At 59.2% G+C, this 14,381-nt stretch overlaps 2 protein-coding genes across 3 annotated transcripts in view; both read left to right on the top strand.

Moving 5' to 3' along the window:
- Window positions 1-3,269: 3,269 nt before the first annotated feature.
- LOC135419210 (Krueppel-like factor 2) lies at window positions 3,270-6,905 on the top strand. Its single transcript, XM_064665419.1, has 3 exons — window positions 3,270-3,460; window positions 3,736-4,711; window positions 5,534-6,905. The coding sequence occupies exons 1-3, from the start codon at window positions 3,368-3,370 to the stop codon at window positions 5,707-5,709; spliced, it is 1,245 nt and encodes a 414-aa protein (XP_064521489.1). The 5' UTR covers window positions 3,270-3,367; the 3' UTR covers window positions 5,710-6,905.
- Window positions 6,906-12,187: 5,282 nt separating this feature from the next.
- DMAP1 (DNA methyltransferase 1 associated protein 1) overlaps window positions 12,188-14,381 on the top strand; it is a 30,705-nt gene continuing 28,511 nt past the window's right edge. For both annotated transcript variants that reach the window (XM_064665417.1, XM_064665416.1), the window contains exons 1-2: window positions 12,188-12,258; window positions 12,642-12,797. In XM_064665417.1, coding sequence (XP_064521487.1) covers window positions 12,696-12,797 — 102 coding nt within the window. In that variant the 5' untranslated portion in view covers window positions 12,188-12,258; window positions 12,642-12,695. The remainder of the gene's footprint in view (window positions 12,259-12,641; window positions 12,798-14,381) is intronic.

Below are 14,381 nucleotides of genomic sequence, written 5' to 3'. Positions count from 1 at the left end.
GACACAGCAGCTTGCTCGGCCGGTGCAAACGAATCTGCCCTCTGTGCCCTGATAACATTGTGTTTGTTGCAGAGCGGGAAGAGCCTGCCAGCACACGATAAGAGCAGATGACTTTACTCTGGACCCGCTCCGGATTGAATTATGCTTTAATTTCATTTTCAGTTCCTCTTTTCTTTTCAGGAGGGAAAGGGGGATTGGGGGAGTGCAGGGAGGTCTGGGGGGTCCCGGACATTTCTCCAGGCAGGCCAGTCCCATGCAGAGGGGAAGACAGAGAGTAAAACTGAGCCAGATCTGTTTTCTGCTCTCAGAGACATAACCCTGGAGTATCAGAGTAGTCCGGGTGTCCTGTAGTGTGGTTCCTCCTGGCAGCACCCCATGGGGTCCCCTAGGAAGCTTTTGGGGTTTGGGTTTTTCTTCCCACTGAAGCAGAAGCTCTCTGGGCTATGATGTTGTGGTTAGTGTTGGAGAGTGGGCATTGGAGAGGCTCCAAATGAAAGTCCTCGGGTTCAGTCCAGATCCCCAACTCCAGTTAACAGAGCACAGAGGGGAACATGGTGCAGGTGTTTTTCAATCCCCAATGTTTTGTGGGGTAGAGGACTCCTCTGGGTCTCCTGGGAGCCCTGTTTGGCAACCTGGGCACTAATACCATCTCTGGCAGTGCCAGAGGTCATCACACCCCTGCCCGCCCCACGTGTGCTGCGTGGCATTGGGGAGGGTGCCGTGGTGCTGTGGCAGCTGTGGCAGGGCTGATGGTGCTCTTGGCTTGATGGAGCCACCTCTGGCACACCATGCTGGGCATGCCACGCTCCTCACTCCTGTCCTCACTGCTCCATGCCAGATGTGCCAAAAGCAAGGATAACCATTAACCCTTTCCTCTTCGGCCATCACCTGAGTGGATAGCCCTTCCCACCCTCTGTTTGTTCTCCTGCCTGGCTGCCGTTTGATCTCCTGGGATGCCAGCAACTTTACAGCCTGCTGTAGTGGCCGGGGAGATAATCCGCATTTCCTAAATGGGCTTCTGTCAACAGTGGGCTGTGCATGCACTGGCTGCTCCTGCTTGCCTCCCTCTCGGCTTGGAGGGGGCTTCTGTGGCTGAGGGGATGACAGGGCTGTGACAGGGACCCCCACACATCCACCCCAAGGCTCACTGCAGGAAAACCCTTCCCGTGCTGCCCTGCTGGCTCCCTGTGCGGTCAGCGCTGGCAGCGCTTGTGTTGCTGCGGTGCCTGGCGTGCTGCCACTCCCCACCGCATCAGCCCTCCCACCAGAGCATCAGTAATAAGAGTTTCCTGGGGAATATCCCACATTTGCAAGAAATATTGGCTGTAATATTAAGCTGATCGGTTGGCAACGCCTCTCTTAAATAAGCCGGCGCTGCATGGGTGCAGCTGCCAAAAATGCCTGGAAAAAGGGGAAGACCAAGTGGAATTAGTGTTTGACTCCCATGGCATCTTCTCTCACTTATCTATAAAAGTTTGGGGCAGGAACTGCCTTGCTATTAATTATTATTTGGCCAAGAAACAAATAATGGGATTAACTGGTGACTTAAATAAGCTACTCTGGGAGCCAGGCTAAAAGTGATTTTAACTAATGACCACATGCTTGTTTGCCACTTTGGAGGTGACTTTTTCCAAGTAAAGACTTTGGAGCCCGTGTATTTTGACCCAACAGGTGCCATTAATAAACCTGCTGCCTTGCTGGCAGCCAGGCACATGGGGCCCAGGCAGCAGCCCAACATGTGCTCTGGAAACCAGGGCAGGGATACTTGGTAAAAGGGGGAAGATCTGAATTGTTGTTGTTCCACTGGATTACTGAAATAATTTATTGCAATGCTCCACCCTTATAATTAAAGCATGGTGATGAAAGCAACTGGTAGAGTAGCTTTGGATTCAGAAGCGGCATGTGCGTGTGGTGTGTGTGCACACCTCACCTCTGGTGTTTATATTTGTGTTTTTTTTTAAATTGACTCCTCGCTTCTGAACAGCACAGGCAGCAGCCCCAGTTCTTAGAAAGGTATCTGGGGATGGACAGCCCCAGAGAGCAAGGAGACAGGCTCCAGCAGATAAGGGCCATGGCTTCTTGATGAATGCAACAGTAGCAGGGCCATTCCTGGTACTGGCTGGATGGGGGCCAAATGGAGAAGATCTTACTGGGAGCCAGACAGGGTGGCAGAGAATCCCCAGGGAGGCCTGCCCAGTGCCCTGGGTCTCTGTGCCGTGATCCAACTAGCCAGAATGGGGTGGGTGACCTGGGTGTCTCCTGTGAGGTGGAACAACCCGCTCTCCTTTTGTCCCCTGCCATGGGAAGCCCTCGGGAGGGCAGCACTTCCCCAGGGGCTCTACAGGGTGGGCAGGGTGGGACAGCTGGCCCGTGCCCCCTATGGCAGGGCAGTCGGAGGCTCAGCCACAGCGCTGGTCCCCAGACAGGGCAGACAAACATCTCATGGGGGCTGTGGGGCGAGATGAGGCGATGCAGGCTGAATGCCAACCCCTGACAGGGTCTGCCGGGCAGTTATCTCGGCTCGCACACGCACCCTGCACGCAGCCAGATGGGAGCTGGTGCGCTCTGGGCTGCTGATTGCCTCACCGGCAGCACCGGTGCGAGAGGACGCGGCTTCACGGGTGCGCTGACATGAACCGAGGGACGCGGGGTCGTGGGGGTACCGGGACTCAGATGCCCGGCCCAGCTCCCACGGTGGCACAATCGCCCCTTGTTGAGACGGCACCTTTGCTCGCTGACGCGCTCGGAGCCCCCCCGGCCAGCGCTGTTCCCGGCTCACTGGCTGGCGTGCTCTCACCTGTCCCCCTGCACCAGGCCCCTCCGGGACGCTCCGCCCGTGTCCACACTCAGGGGAACCCCTGCCCCACTCGGGGCAGGGTACCGGGGGATCCCCGGCTCTGCCACCTACAGCCCCTCTCCCTTGCTCGTAGTGTGGGCAAGGCATAAGGGCGCCGTGAGGACGGGCAGGATTCTGAACTTTGCGATTCACAACTGCTCCCCTGGCCCTTCTCCCGCTCGCAGGGGAGGGCAGGGCCGGGAGCGGGGACCCCGCCGCGCTGCCCCGTCCTGTCCCGTCCCGCTCGGGCTGCGAGCGCCGCCGGGGCACCGGCAACCGACACCCCCCCCCCCCCCTCACGGCGGGGCAGCCCCGCGGGAGGGGGCGTGGCCTGGGCGGCGGCGGGACCAATGGGGAGCGGCGGCGGTGCATATCAATGCGGGCCGGGCCAATGGGCGCGCAGCCATGCTGTTAACAGCTTAGGGGCGCGGGGCGGCGCAGAGCAGCGCTGCCGCCGCGGGGAGCGGAGCGGTGCCGGGTCCGCGCACCGCGCTCCCCCTGCCCGCCCCGGCCCCGCTGCCCCGGCCCGCCATGGCGGCGGCCGTGGACGAGAGCGCCCTGCCCTCTATCTCGACTTTTGCCAGCCTGATGCCGCTGGAGGAGCGGCCCGCCGACATGCTCAATGTAAGCACCTGGCGGCGGGGAGGGGGCGGCGAGAGGGGTTACGGGGCAGAGCGTCCCGGGCTGGGGCTCGGCCTGGCTTGGGGAGGGGGTGTGCCCACTCTCCCGCCGTCGGAGGGCGCCCCGGGGGCGGCGCGGCTCAGCCGGAGCGGTGCCGACCCGTCGGACGGGTTGGGGGGAGCCGCCGCCCCGAGCGGGAGGCGCGGGCCGCGGTGTTGGGGCGGCGGGTGCCGCCGCAACCGTCGCCCCGCCGGTCCTGACGCCCCATTTCCCCGCAGAGGATGCTACAGCAGGACGGCCCCGCTGCCGTCAAGCGGGAGGAGGACGACCTGGGCAAGTTCGTGGACTTGGACTTCATCCTGGCGCACACCAGCAGCGGCGGGCAGGCGCCGACCGGCCCCAACTACCCCCTGCCTGAGACCCCCGAGAGTTGCGGCACCACCTACGACAGCGACGGCTCGTACTCCACGCCGGGCAAGTTCCCGGCGCCTTACCCTGAGGGCCAGGGCCACAGCTACGTAGCCGAGCTGCTCACCCCGGACCTGCCCGGCCACTACGACCCGCAGCGCAGAGAATACACGGAGTTGCGGGTGCCCGGCGGCCCCCCACACCACCCCCACCCCCATCACCACCAGCCCCTCCACCCGGCCCTAGCCCGCCCACTGCCCCTGGATCCCCCTCAGCCCTTCGGGCCCCGCATCAAGAAGGAGCAGCCGGAGGAGCGCGCCTGCATGCTGGGGATGCCCTCCGCCGAGTATCTGGGGCCGGGCGGCGGCGAGCACAAGCCACGCGTGGCGCCGTGTCCCGGGCCGGGACCGGTGCCGGGGCCGCCACTGCCCTACCCAGGCTTCGCCCACGGGCGCCTGGGGCCCCCCGAGGAGCCGCTGCCTGGCACCGATCCCCACCTCCTGGCCGACCTGCCGCCCCACTACGCCGTGGCCCCGCACCGCTATGCACCCCACTTCGCCCCCCAACCGCCGCCGCAGTTTCATGGACACTTCAGTGTTTTCAGGGAGCCTCTGAAGGGGCCGGGGCCGGGCCCGGCGGGGCTGCCCGGGCTGCTGGTCACGCCGCCCAACTCCCCGGTCCTGGATTACTTTCCGGCCGGGGCCGCCCCCGAGGACTGCAAGCCCAAGCGCGGCCGCCGCTCGTGGGCGCGCAAGCGAACGGCCACGCACAACTGTGAATACCCGGGCTGCGGCAAGACCTACACCAAGAGCTCCCATCTCAAGGCGCACATGCGGACCCACACGGGTAAGGGCGTGCCGGGGCAGGGACACGCACAGAGGGTCCCGGGTGGGGTTACCGGGGCACACGGTGAGACCCGCGAGCACGTTCCAGCGTGATTCCGGGTGTGCGAAGGGGCGTCGGGGGAGGTAGCACCGGCGGATGGGGGGGGGGGCGCATGGAGAAGACCCCTGTGGTCTGTCAGGGGGTGCATGGTGGGTTCCCCGTGATGGGGCCGTGTGGGGGCCCCCCACCCAGAGCTACTCCGCAACTGGTGTGGGGCTGCGTGGAGGGATTCTGTGTATGGGACAGGGAGCAAATGGGGATGGCCCCGAGAGTGCTCAGAAAAACTCCCTTGGTGGGGCTGGGCAGGGACACACAGGGACCAAGGCACACAGCAAGACCACCCCCACTTGCTGGCCTTGGGGTTTAGGGATGCCTGAGGAGGCAGGGCTTGGGGGCACATGAAGAAGCCCCCCACCTGGGCAAACAGAGAGGGAGACAGACTGGGGTGTATGGTGAGACCCCCTTGTCGAGCTGGGACATGGCACAAGGTGCTGCCCCATAGCAGGGACAAAAAGGGGAGCACCCAAAGTTTGAAGTGGGGCAGGGGCACGTGGAAGGGTGCTGCAATGGGGAAGGGATGCCCAAAGGATGGACCCCATGTCAGGCACATGGGGAGGGGCAGGAAGATGGAGGACAGAAGAAAAGTGGGGCAGGCGGAGGTGCGCAGGAGGCGAGTTTGCAGCAGGGCTCCCCTTCTCCTAAGGATAGGGATGCTGGGCAGGGTAGCACAGGGCCGGAGGCACGGGAACCTATAAGCCCACTGACACCCCCTCTCCTCTGCAGGCGAGAAGCCCTACCACTGCACCTGGGAAGGCTGTGGCTGGAAATTTGCCCGCTCCGATGAGCTGACCCGCCACTACCGCAAGCACACGGGGCACCGGCCCTTCCAGTGCCACCTCTGCGAGCGGGCTTTCTCCCGCTCCGACCACCTCGCCCTCCACATGAAGCGGCACATGTGAGCGGGGCCGCGGCCGGACTCAGTGTCCCCAGAGCCAGCTCACGGTGTAAATAGCGTCGGGCCAGAGATGGCCCTGGGGAGCAGCCTGACCACCCAGCCCTCCCTGCTTGTAGCTGATAACTAGTTTTCTCCTCCTGCTCCTGTGAGAGCTGGGTCCAGCCAAGTGGTGGGGAAGGGCTGCTTTGGGATGTATATGGGGATCGGAGCTACAAGAAACACCTGCCCAGGCATCGCCACTCATTCCCCATGCCTGGAGGGTCCCCCCCCAGCAGGTACCTGGTGAGTGGAGGGGGGGGTGCTGGTGCATCAGGGATCTGTCCCCAGAGCTCCTGGCTTGTATTTGGCATCAGCTTAACCTTCTTCCCCCAAATTCTGGTGCCCCCCCCTGGCTCCAGGGACTGTGGTGGCTGACTCTGGCTGTGTTTTGGCTGGAGACCTGTGCCCGTTGGGTGCGTGGGTTGTGGTGCTGGGAAATGGGTTGCCAGTCTCCTCGGTTATGGCCATCAGAACAAACCTCCTGACCCAGAAGCCCGGAGTGGATGGGGTGAGGGTGGGACTTGACTGGCTCGTGGCTATAAAGGTTTGCAGGGGTCGGCAGCACAGCATCACCTTGCCCAGGGAGCGGGGATGCTCCTGTCACCAGCTTGGGACCCCGCCAGGCAGTCCAGTCCTGGCCATTCCCACAGTTTTCCACTCAGGAGCCTAAAATGGTCTCTCCCGGCTCTTGTTTGCTTTAATTTGTCTTGTTCTTCCCCTCAGGATGACACCAGGTACTGCTGTAGCTGCCTTCCCCATGCTGCTTTTTTAAATTTAGTGTGTAAAGGACAGTGAGTCCAGCTATGAATGCCCAGGTCTCTGCTATACTTGAAACTTTTGTAGAGCGGGGGAAAAAAAAAAGCTCAAAAGAAAATGAGTCTTTTTATGTGCAGCTTCTGCAAAGCAAGTTGTAAATTAAACAAAGCAGTAATATATAATGTTTCTGTTTTTTTAATATATTTTTTTTCTTCCAGCTGGGAATACAGATGAGTCTCAGCTTTGGGAAGTGCACTGTTCCCGTCTGTGTATATTGTTAATTAACATTTCTCTGCTTGGGCACGTTAGGTCTCTTGCACTCCGAAATGTTACTTTTCTTTATATGCAAACTGTTGAAATATTGTGATCTGCTGTATAAAAAATAAACAAGATGTAAACATGAAAGAGCCAGGAGAGTTTACTTTAAAGGTTTCTTCTAAGAGGAGAGGGTGAGGCTGGGCTTGTTTGTCAGTAAATATTTACATCGATGTTCATTTCTGCTTAAGTTAGCTGTGGAGGATCAATGGGGAACGCCCAAGCCTCGGCATTTGAGCAGCATCTCCTGTGCAACAACTCTTGAGTCACCCCACTTCCCCGTGCCTCAGTTTCCCTAATCTGCAGATGGGGCAATTGCGGCACCGGGATGGTGTGACTGGTCCTGCGGTGAGTCATCTCCAAGGGGAATGGCAGCCGAAACTGTACTGGGAGCCTTGCTGGTCCTGTCTCCTTCCTGAGCTGTCCTGTCCCGCCGTCCCCTGCAGTGGGAGCTCTGTAGTACTGACCTTGTGGTCACAACTGGGAGGGAGGTCAGTGTCAGCTGCCTGGTCCTGTGTGCTGTCTCTGCCGTCCTGGGGATGGCCTGGCAGCTTGGTGGGGTTCAGGTGCTGAGGTTTCCCTGCGTTAATAGGTGGTGACTCAGCACAAGCGTGCTGGCAGGTCCCGAGCTCAGCAAGCAGGTCTGGCTCCATCCCTCCCTCCCACAGCTGATTACCCGTGATGCACGCATCACTGTGAAGGCTGGGACTTGTCCAGACCTGACACCATGCTGGCAGTGCAGGGAGTACACTTAGAGGCAGGCTGTGTGGTGCCCTGGCCCAGGGTGGTGGTGGTGGTAGCTCCTTCTGTGCTCGCTGCCACAACCTGCCAGCTGGCCAGGGCTGGGGGATGCCCTGGGGCTCCTTGCCCTGCAAGTGGAAATGGGATGTAGCTGTGCTGCCAACATGGGCTGGGCTGATCCCACTCTGTCCTGCTGAAATGGGAATGGCAAAGCAGGGCTGATGTCCCGCTGAGGGGTGGCTAATGTTTTGGTGTTGGGCTCTGTCCTGGGCCCGGCACCTGGCCTTGTGGTCTGCCCTTGAGTGGGTACAAAAGCGTGGGTGACTCCAGGCAGGGTGACAGCAGCTTGGGATGTCATGTTTTGCCTGCAGGCCTGAGATCGAGACCATGGGGCTGCATCCACAGGTGTCACAGATCCATCAGGCTCAATCACTTGTCCTTTCCACTGCTGCCTCCACCCTCTGCTTGCCCCACTTTCTCAAAGGTGCCTGTGTGGGGGTGACAGTGCTGGGACACATGTGGCCTGTGATGAGGTACTGGGTACGTCTTGTTCCTGGGACTCCCAGGACCCAATGACAAGTACAACACCAGTGCTGTAGCTGGGACAAAACTTCTGCCTCTTCCCCAGAGACTCGTTAAAAACGTCACATGGAGGGAGAGGGAAAGGTGTGGGCTGTTTGAATTAGCGATGAGTCAGGCTGGCAAAGCCAGATGGGGAGAGTGCGTGCCTGTGTGTTTGTGTGCGTATAAGTAATCTCTGGCTTTGTGTTTTTATTATGATTATTATTTTTATTTCCAGGGGAACGATGAATTTCTCCAACCATCCTGTCCCACTGGAAAGGCTGGCTCTGCTGTCCTGTCCTCCCTAAGCATCTTGGGAACTGGAGTGACGGTTCGTGGCTGTTTTGAGCCTCGGCTCTGAGATCAGAGCACAAACCAGTTCTTCCTCGCCTTTCATCATCGCTGTGCCAGGGCAGGAGTGAGGTCCGGCTCTGCTGCCACTACCTTACATGGAGGCAAGAGCAGAGGAAGGTGCTTTGGCTTCTTCTCCAAGCAGAGCTCCTCCAGGTTTGCTCCCCTGTGCCTGGGGCAAGGCACTCCATCAGGCACAGGATGGGGCACGGCAGTCAAATGGGCTGGCATGGCTGGGAACCTCACCTGGGGGAGGAGTGGCTGCAGTGGAAAAGGCAATTATGGTTAATTTGTTGTTAATAAAAAACACCCTCTTCCAATTGCCTGGGCTAAGATACACTCTCCACTGGAGGAGGGAGCCCAGTCCTGTCCCCAGCAAAACCTGCCCTGCAAAGTGATGAGGGCAGCAGGAAAACACCTTCAGCAGCACCAAGGGAGGCAATGGCTGGGGTGCAATCCCTGCACGTGTACCCACAGTCAGCTGGAAAGCCCTGGGCCATATCTCTCCCTCCCTTTCCCACCTTGGTCATCTCCTGGCTAAAAGGACCCTGGAAACTGTGCAGAGGTCCCTGACCCCTTTGTAACTTGTAAAGAATAGCACCATGTCTTTTGGGGTGTGACCTGGCACAGAGAGGAGGCAAGTGGGGAAAGAAAGCAGCAAGGCATGGAGAAACACCTTCCAGCAGAAAGGTGAGTCATGGCCACAGCATGGCCTGGCACCATGCAGTCACCTGCCAGCTGGGCTGAGGCCCTGGGGGTTTCAAAGCTGAAGGTAAGTTAAAGAGGAGCTCAAGTGGGTTTCAGTCCTCTGGGGATGACCCAGCTCGTGGGGATCCCCGATGTTGCAGCCAACGGGTCCCACAGAGCTGGCCCAGGGTTGTAGGTCTGTAGGGAGAAGGAGTGTTGCAGATCTGAGAGGGCTCCTTACCCAGGGTTTGACCCTGGGGATGCTGCTGTCCACGGGGACAGCACAGAGTTGGGGCAAGAGTGCTATAGGATGGAGCCTGGGTGCTCCAGGGTGGGAGGGATAGTTTGGGGGTGCTTGGAGGGGATGACACAAATCGTTCCTCACCACAACATGAGGTTCCCCAGGGCCAAGGCTGAAGTATACTCATGTCTCCCATCGGGAGGGCAGGGGGAAGGGTCCCACCCCTGCCGTGGGGGGAAGGTCCGGCCGTCTGCCCCTGCATTCATGCCGCTTGGGGTGGGCCAGGCGCCACGATAACGGGGCTGTGGCTGTCACCGCACCCTTAGGAAACATTTGGCTTCAGGCACCTGAACCCACGGGGAAGCGATAACTCCCCGGCTCGCTCGCCCTGCCTGGACCCACACCTGACGCTGTCGTGCCTTAGTCATACACTGAGAGTTTTTCCACTGCCGGGCCCCAGATAACCTCCTCCCGTCCCACTGGTCACAGTGTTTGCACTTGTCCTCCTCCGCTGGTGCCAGCCTGGGAGACATGCACACCCTGAGCCCTGGTCTGGAGGCACGCACACCTCTGGCCTGGGGCCACCTTTGGTCATGCATGGCAGCCAGGGCACGGCTAAAGGGCATGAGGTGGGTGAGGAGCTGGCCTGGAGGGGGCCAGTGCTGCCTTCCTGCCAGGGCTGAATGTGCGGGGACATCTCTCCCCCGGCTGCTGGGTGATGGTCAGATCTTCTGGCTTGGTACTCTGGACATCCCTGGCATCCAGGACAGTTGGAGGTGGGTGATGATGTTGCAGTGATGCCAAAGCCCCAGAGCACAGAACCACTGGGCTCCTCAGCATTGCTGGTTTTCCCTGACCTGCTACATTCCCTGGGCTCTCCCTGTGCCCTGGCTAGGCAGGACCCTGGTGCTCCAGGAAGGTGACAGATCTGGGCACATGTCCCAGTGCAGGACTCTCAAGGATGGATCACGTATGTGCAGGCTGACTGAGGTCTCCAGCTATGTCTCTTTGCTCTTTGAAGGCAAAGCTCTGGGATGCAGCGGCCAGAGGCAACAACTCCAGGTCCCCTTGCAGCAGTGCTAATCACCAGTTAATGTGTTTCACCTGTAGGTCCATACAGCTCCTGGTGGGACATAACCTTGCAGTGACACCCATGCTCACAGCTGCCCACAATCTCCACCATTCATGACATCAAAAAGCTGCTACTCTGGGGAAATGAGCTCAAAAGTGCTGCAGGCTGTTTGTGGGAGAGAGTTGATCACTGTGCACTGAGGCAGAGTCCTGCTGGGATAGGGCTTGAGCAGATCTGGCCTACAAGGAGGGGATACAATCAAAAAACAGACACTGAACGGCCATCTGTCCCTGGGTTTTATTGTTGGGACTGGTTTTGTTTTCTGTAAGTGCTGTTTAACAACATGAATAGACTGTGAACGACCCGCCAGCAAAATGGCAAAAAGACTCTTCTGGTCTTGGGGTAGTGTGGACCTCCAGGTGACCTCCAGGTCAGCTATGGCAAGGAAGCAAGGAAATGTGCTAGAAATTATTGGGAATGGCCACACAAAGTGATGGAGGAGGGCTTGGGTGGACGAAGCAGAGCCGAGGGAAAATAGGCAGTACAGGAGAAACCTCAGGATCGGCTCTTCCTTGTGGAAGAGCCAAGATGCTAAAGGACATCCCTGGCAGTGTGGAAGGCAGCAGAAAAGGAGTTAAAACACTGGGGACAACAGATGGTACTCTGGGGGTGCTACCAGTTCCCATTGTGGCACACTGGCACTGACTGGGCCCTGATGCAGAGGTAACATGCCAGTCTCCGTGGGAAGGGATTGTCAGCAGGATGGGAATGGTGGGAACTTCAGCACAGCCTGGCTGGCACTGGGGGACTCCACGCAAGAGTTACCCCATCACAGCAGGGTTCAGCTCATCCCAGGGCTGCACAGGAGAAGAGATTCCCTCAGAGACTTCTCCTCTCCTGGGCTATTCAAGGTGGCTGGCAGATCCCCGTGCATCTCTGCCCTGTGCTGAAACCACCTGCTTCAGGCAGACTTCTGCCAGGCAACCCTGATGGTGGCTCTGAAGTCCCTCCTGGCTCTTCACTGCTGTTTCCTCCCCTCTTCCCATTCTGCCATCTCTTTCCCCCCACAGCCAAGAGGAAACGGGACAGTCTTATCAATAAGTCTTTCACTCCTGGCTGCCACAGGTGAGCACAGCCACTCTGGAGCAAGGAGCGGGAGGGTGAGGAGCGCACGGCCTGGGACACGAAGCCAGGCCGAGCATCCCGAGCGCACCGCGCGGTGTTGGCACCGGGCTGGCACCGGGCTGGCACCCGGCACGGCGGGCAGGGACAGCGGCACGGGGCAGAGCTGCGGGAAAGGAGACGGGAAAACTCCTGGCGAGCTCTGCGGAAAACTGGGCTCAGCCCCGGGGCCCCCGTCACAGAGGCCCCGAGCGAACGGGCACCCCTGGCCGGGGGTGAGGGGGGAAACAAGGAGCGCACACGGGGCGACCCTTCCCCGCGGGCCGCGCTCGGAGCCGCCGCTGGGGCGCGGCTGTGCTGCCACCTCCTGGCGCGGGAGCGAGCCCCGCCCGCAGTGAGCTTTGCGCCCCGAGCGGAGCCAGAGCTGCCGGGCCCCGGGTGGGTCCCGGTGCGGCCGCGGGGGAGGCGGCGCGGGCGATCCCCGGTCCGGGGCAGCCACGACTTGCCGGGAGCGGGGCTCGAACCCGCGTCTCTCCGCGCTCGCCCCCGCGCGGTGCTTCCCCCAAAGCGCTCCGGGCACTTCCGGGCGCCCGTTGGCGGGAGCGGAAGCGGCGCTGGCCGGGCCGCCGCGGCGGTCGCACGTCCCGGTGGCCGCGGAGCCGGCGCCGGTGGGTGCGCGGGGCCCGCTCGGGGCCCGCTCGGGGCGGCGCGGCCGCGGCCGCTCGGGGCGCGCCGAGTCCCCCTCGCCCTCCCGCAGGCTCCCCGGGACCCCGCCGCGGGGCCGCGGGCCGCGGCCGCGGCGCGCGCAGCCCCCGGGACCCGCCGGGTGCAAGGCCCCGTTGTTGGGCCTGGCGGGGGGATGGGAGGCGGCTGAGGGGGGTGTGTGTCTATGTGGAGCTGCGCGTGTGAGTGTGTGTGTGCACATGTAGGCGTGTGTGTGAGCGGATATACGTGCGGGTACGGGTATGCACACACACACGCGCGTGTCTGTGTGTGCCCGCGGTGCCCCCGAAGGAGTTAACCCCGGACCCCCGGTTTCCCGCCCTCCCAGAGCTGGAGGGGACGGACAGGACGGCGCAGAGAAGGCCAGAGGGCAGGCGGAGAGATGGCGACGGGGGCAGATGTACGGGACATCCTGGAGCTGGGAGGCGTGGAGTCGGAGAACACGGGCACCATCAACAAGAAGGACATCATCAACTCGGATAAGGTGAACTGCAGTGTCCTGAGGGGCTGCTACGTGTTTTCTGGGCACTGACCGACCTTGTGTGTGGTGTTTGGGGTGAATATCGGGAAAAAAGATGGAATAAAGTGTGTTCCTACCATAGTCCATTTATAGTTGTGCTTTCTAGGAGTGTCAGGAAATGCCTGGAGGGCCCCAGTCCTGGGTTCCCAGTGTTCTTAGTTAACTGTGCTGTGGCACTTGGTGTGGGATTTAAACTGGAGCTGTGTAAGTGGTGTTCTGGTAAGCTGGGCCTGGCCCTAGGACATTTTCAGCTGTCGCTAAAATTCCCATTTTGTGAAGTGTGTTTACCATCTAACCCCCCGAGGCAGATGGAAATAATATAACACAGTCCTGCTTTAGAAGAGAGAAAACATTGTCTGACTTAATCATAAATGTCTTCCAACCGAGGGAGCATTCATTCCCTGTGTGGGGAAGGTGTGTGGCTGGGCTTTGGGACTACTGGGATGTGTTGCCTGGGAATGTGGGCAAGTTGGTAAGCTCTGTTAAGGCTGTGAGATGTCCTGTGATGAGTTCTGTGTGGTAATGTGCTATGTTATCTTGTTGCCTTCTGTATTTTAAATTCAGGCAAGGTCTTGGGTGTCCCATGCTTTGCAAGGTGTTGGGAAGGTCCATTCCCGAGTGTTTATGAGCTGTGGAGGTGTTTGGAAGTGAGCCCAGGGAGATGAAATTGCCAGGAGCCCTCTGGTACAGAGATGGTCTGATTTGAAGTCAAGTCTGTGTGTTTGTTTGGGAAAAAAAAATCAAAACAAAGCTGAACATAGGCAACCATCCCATCCCTAAAGCACTTCCTGGCTGTCATTGTTTACCTCCACTGGAAAGTTTGTCTCTGAGGAGAAGCACTGTGCTTTCATGGCTGCCTTGTTAGGGGCAGGACACACAGGATCATTGGGGTGATGGAAAACCCATGAGTTTCAGTCATTTAAAGGCTGAAATGTAAAATGCCCAGTTATCAGCTGTGGTGGTGAGCAGCTCGTTGGCTGGGTTCAGCTTGGGGTGTTGCCACTGAGTGCTCGGGGTTGTGGGTTCTTTGATTTAAATGTGTTTGTCTGTTAACCAGCAGAGAGCTGAAGGAGCACTGGTGCCTCTCTTTTTGGAGCAGAGAATAAGATCTCTCCTCAGATTTACTGTAATGGAGAGAGAGAGAGAGGAAGGGGAGATGCAGTGAGAGATTTTGGGAGGAATGCAGGAGGCCACTTGACGCCGTGAGTGAAACAGTCTGAATTCCTACAAAGTACAGAAACTAAGCCAAACCCAAGGTATGAGCTGTTATCATGTAGAGAGCACATAGTTGCTGATAACAGTGCAGCACTTGCTCAGGAAATAGATCTGCTTTCAATTAGAAAAGAAGCAGATTGATGTCTTGAAATCAGGAGAGAACCGTGAAGTACTTTCCAGTCCATTAGTGACTGAGAATGTTAAATAAAAATTACTAGGCATAAAAAGATTTAAATCAGCAGGACCAAGTAATTTGTTCTCAACTCCTAAAGAGCTGGGTGAGCTGATCTCTGGCCTGCTGATATTAACTTTTAATAAATCTGGGAACTCTGG

Source organism: Pseudopipra pipra, chromosome 9 (assembly GCF_036250125.1).
Source record: "Pseudopipra pipra isolate bDixPip1 chromosome 9, bDixPip1.hap1, whole genome shotgun sequence".
Classification (NCBI taxonomy): Eukaryota; Metazoa; Chordata; class Aves; order Passeriformes; family Pipridae; genus Pseudopipra; species Pseudopipra pipra.
Note: the sequence above shows the minus strand (reverse complement) of the source record. Positions and strands in the feature narration are given on the sequence as shown.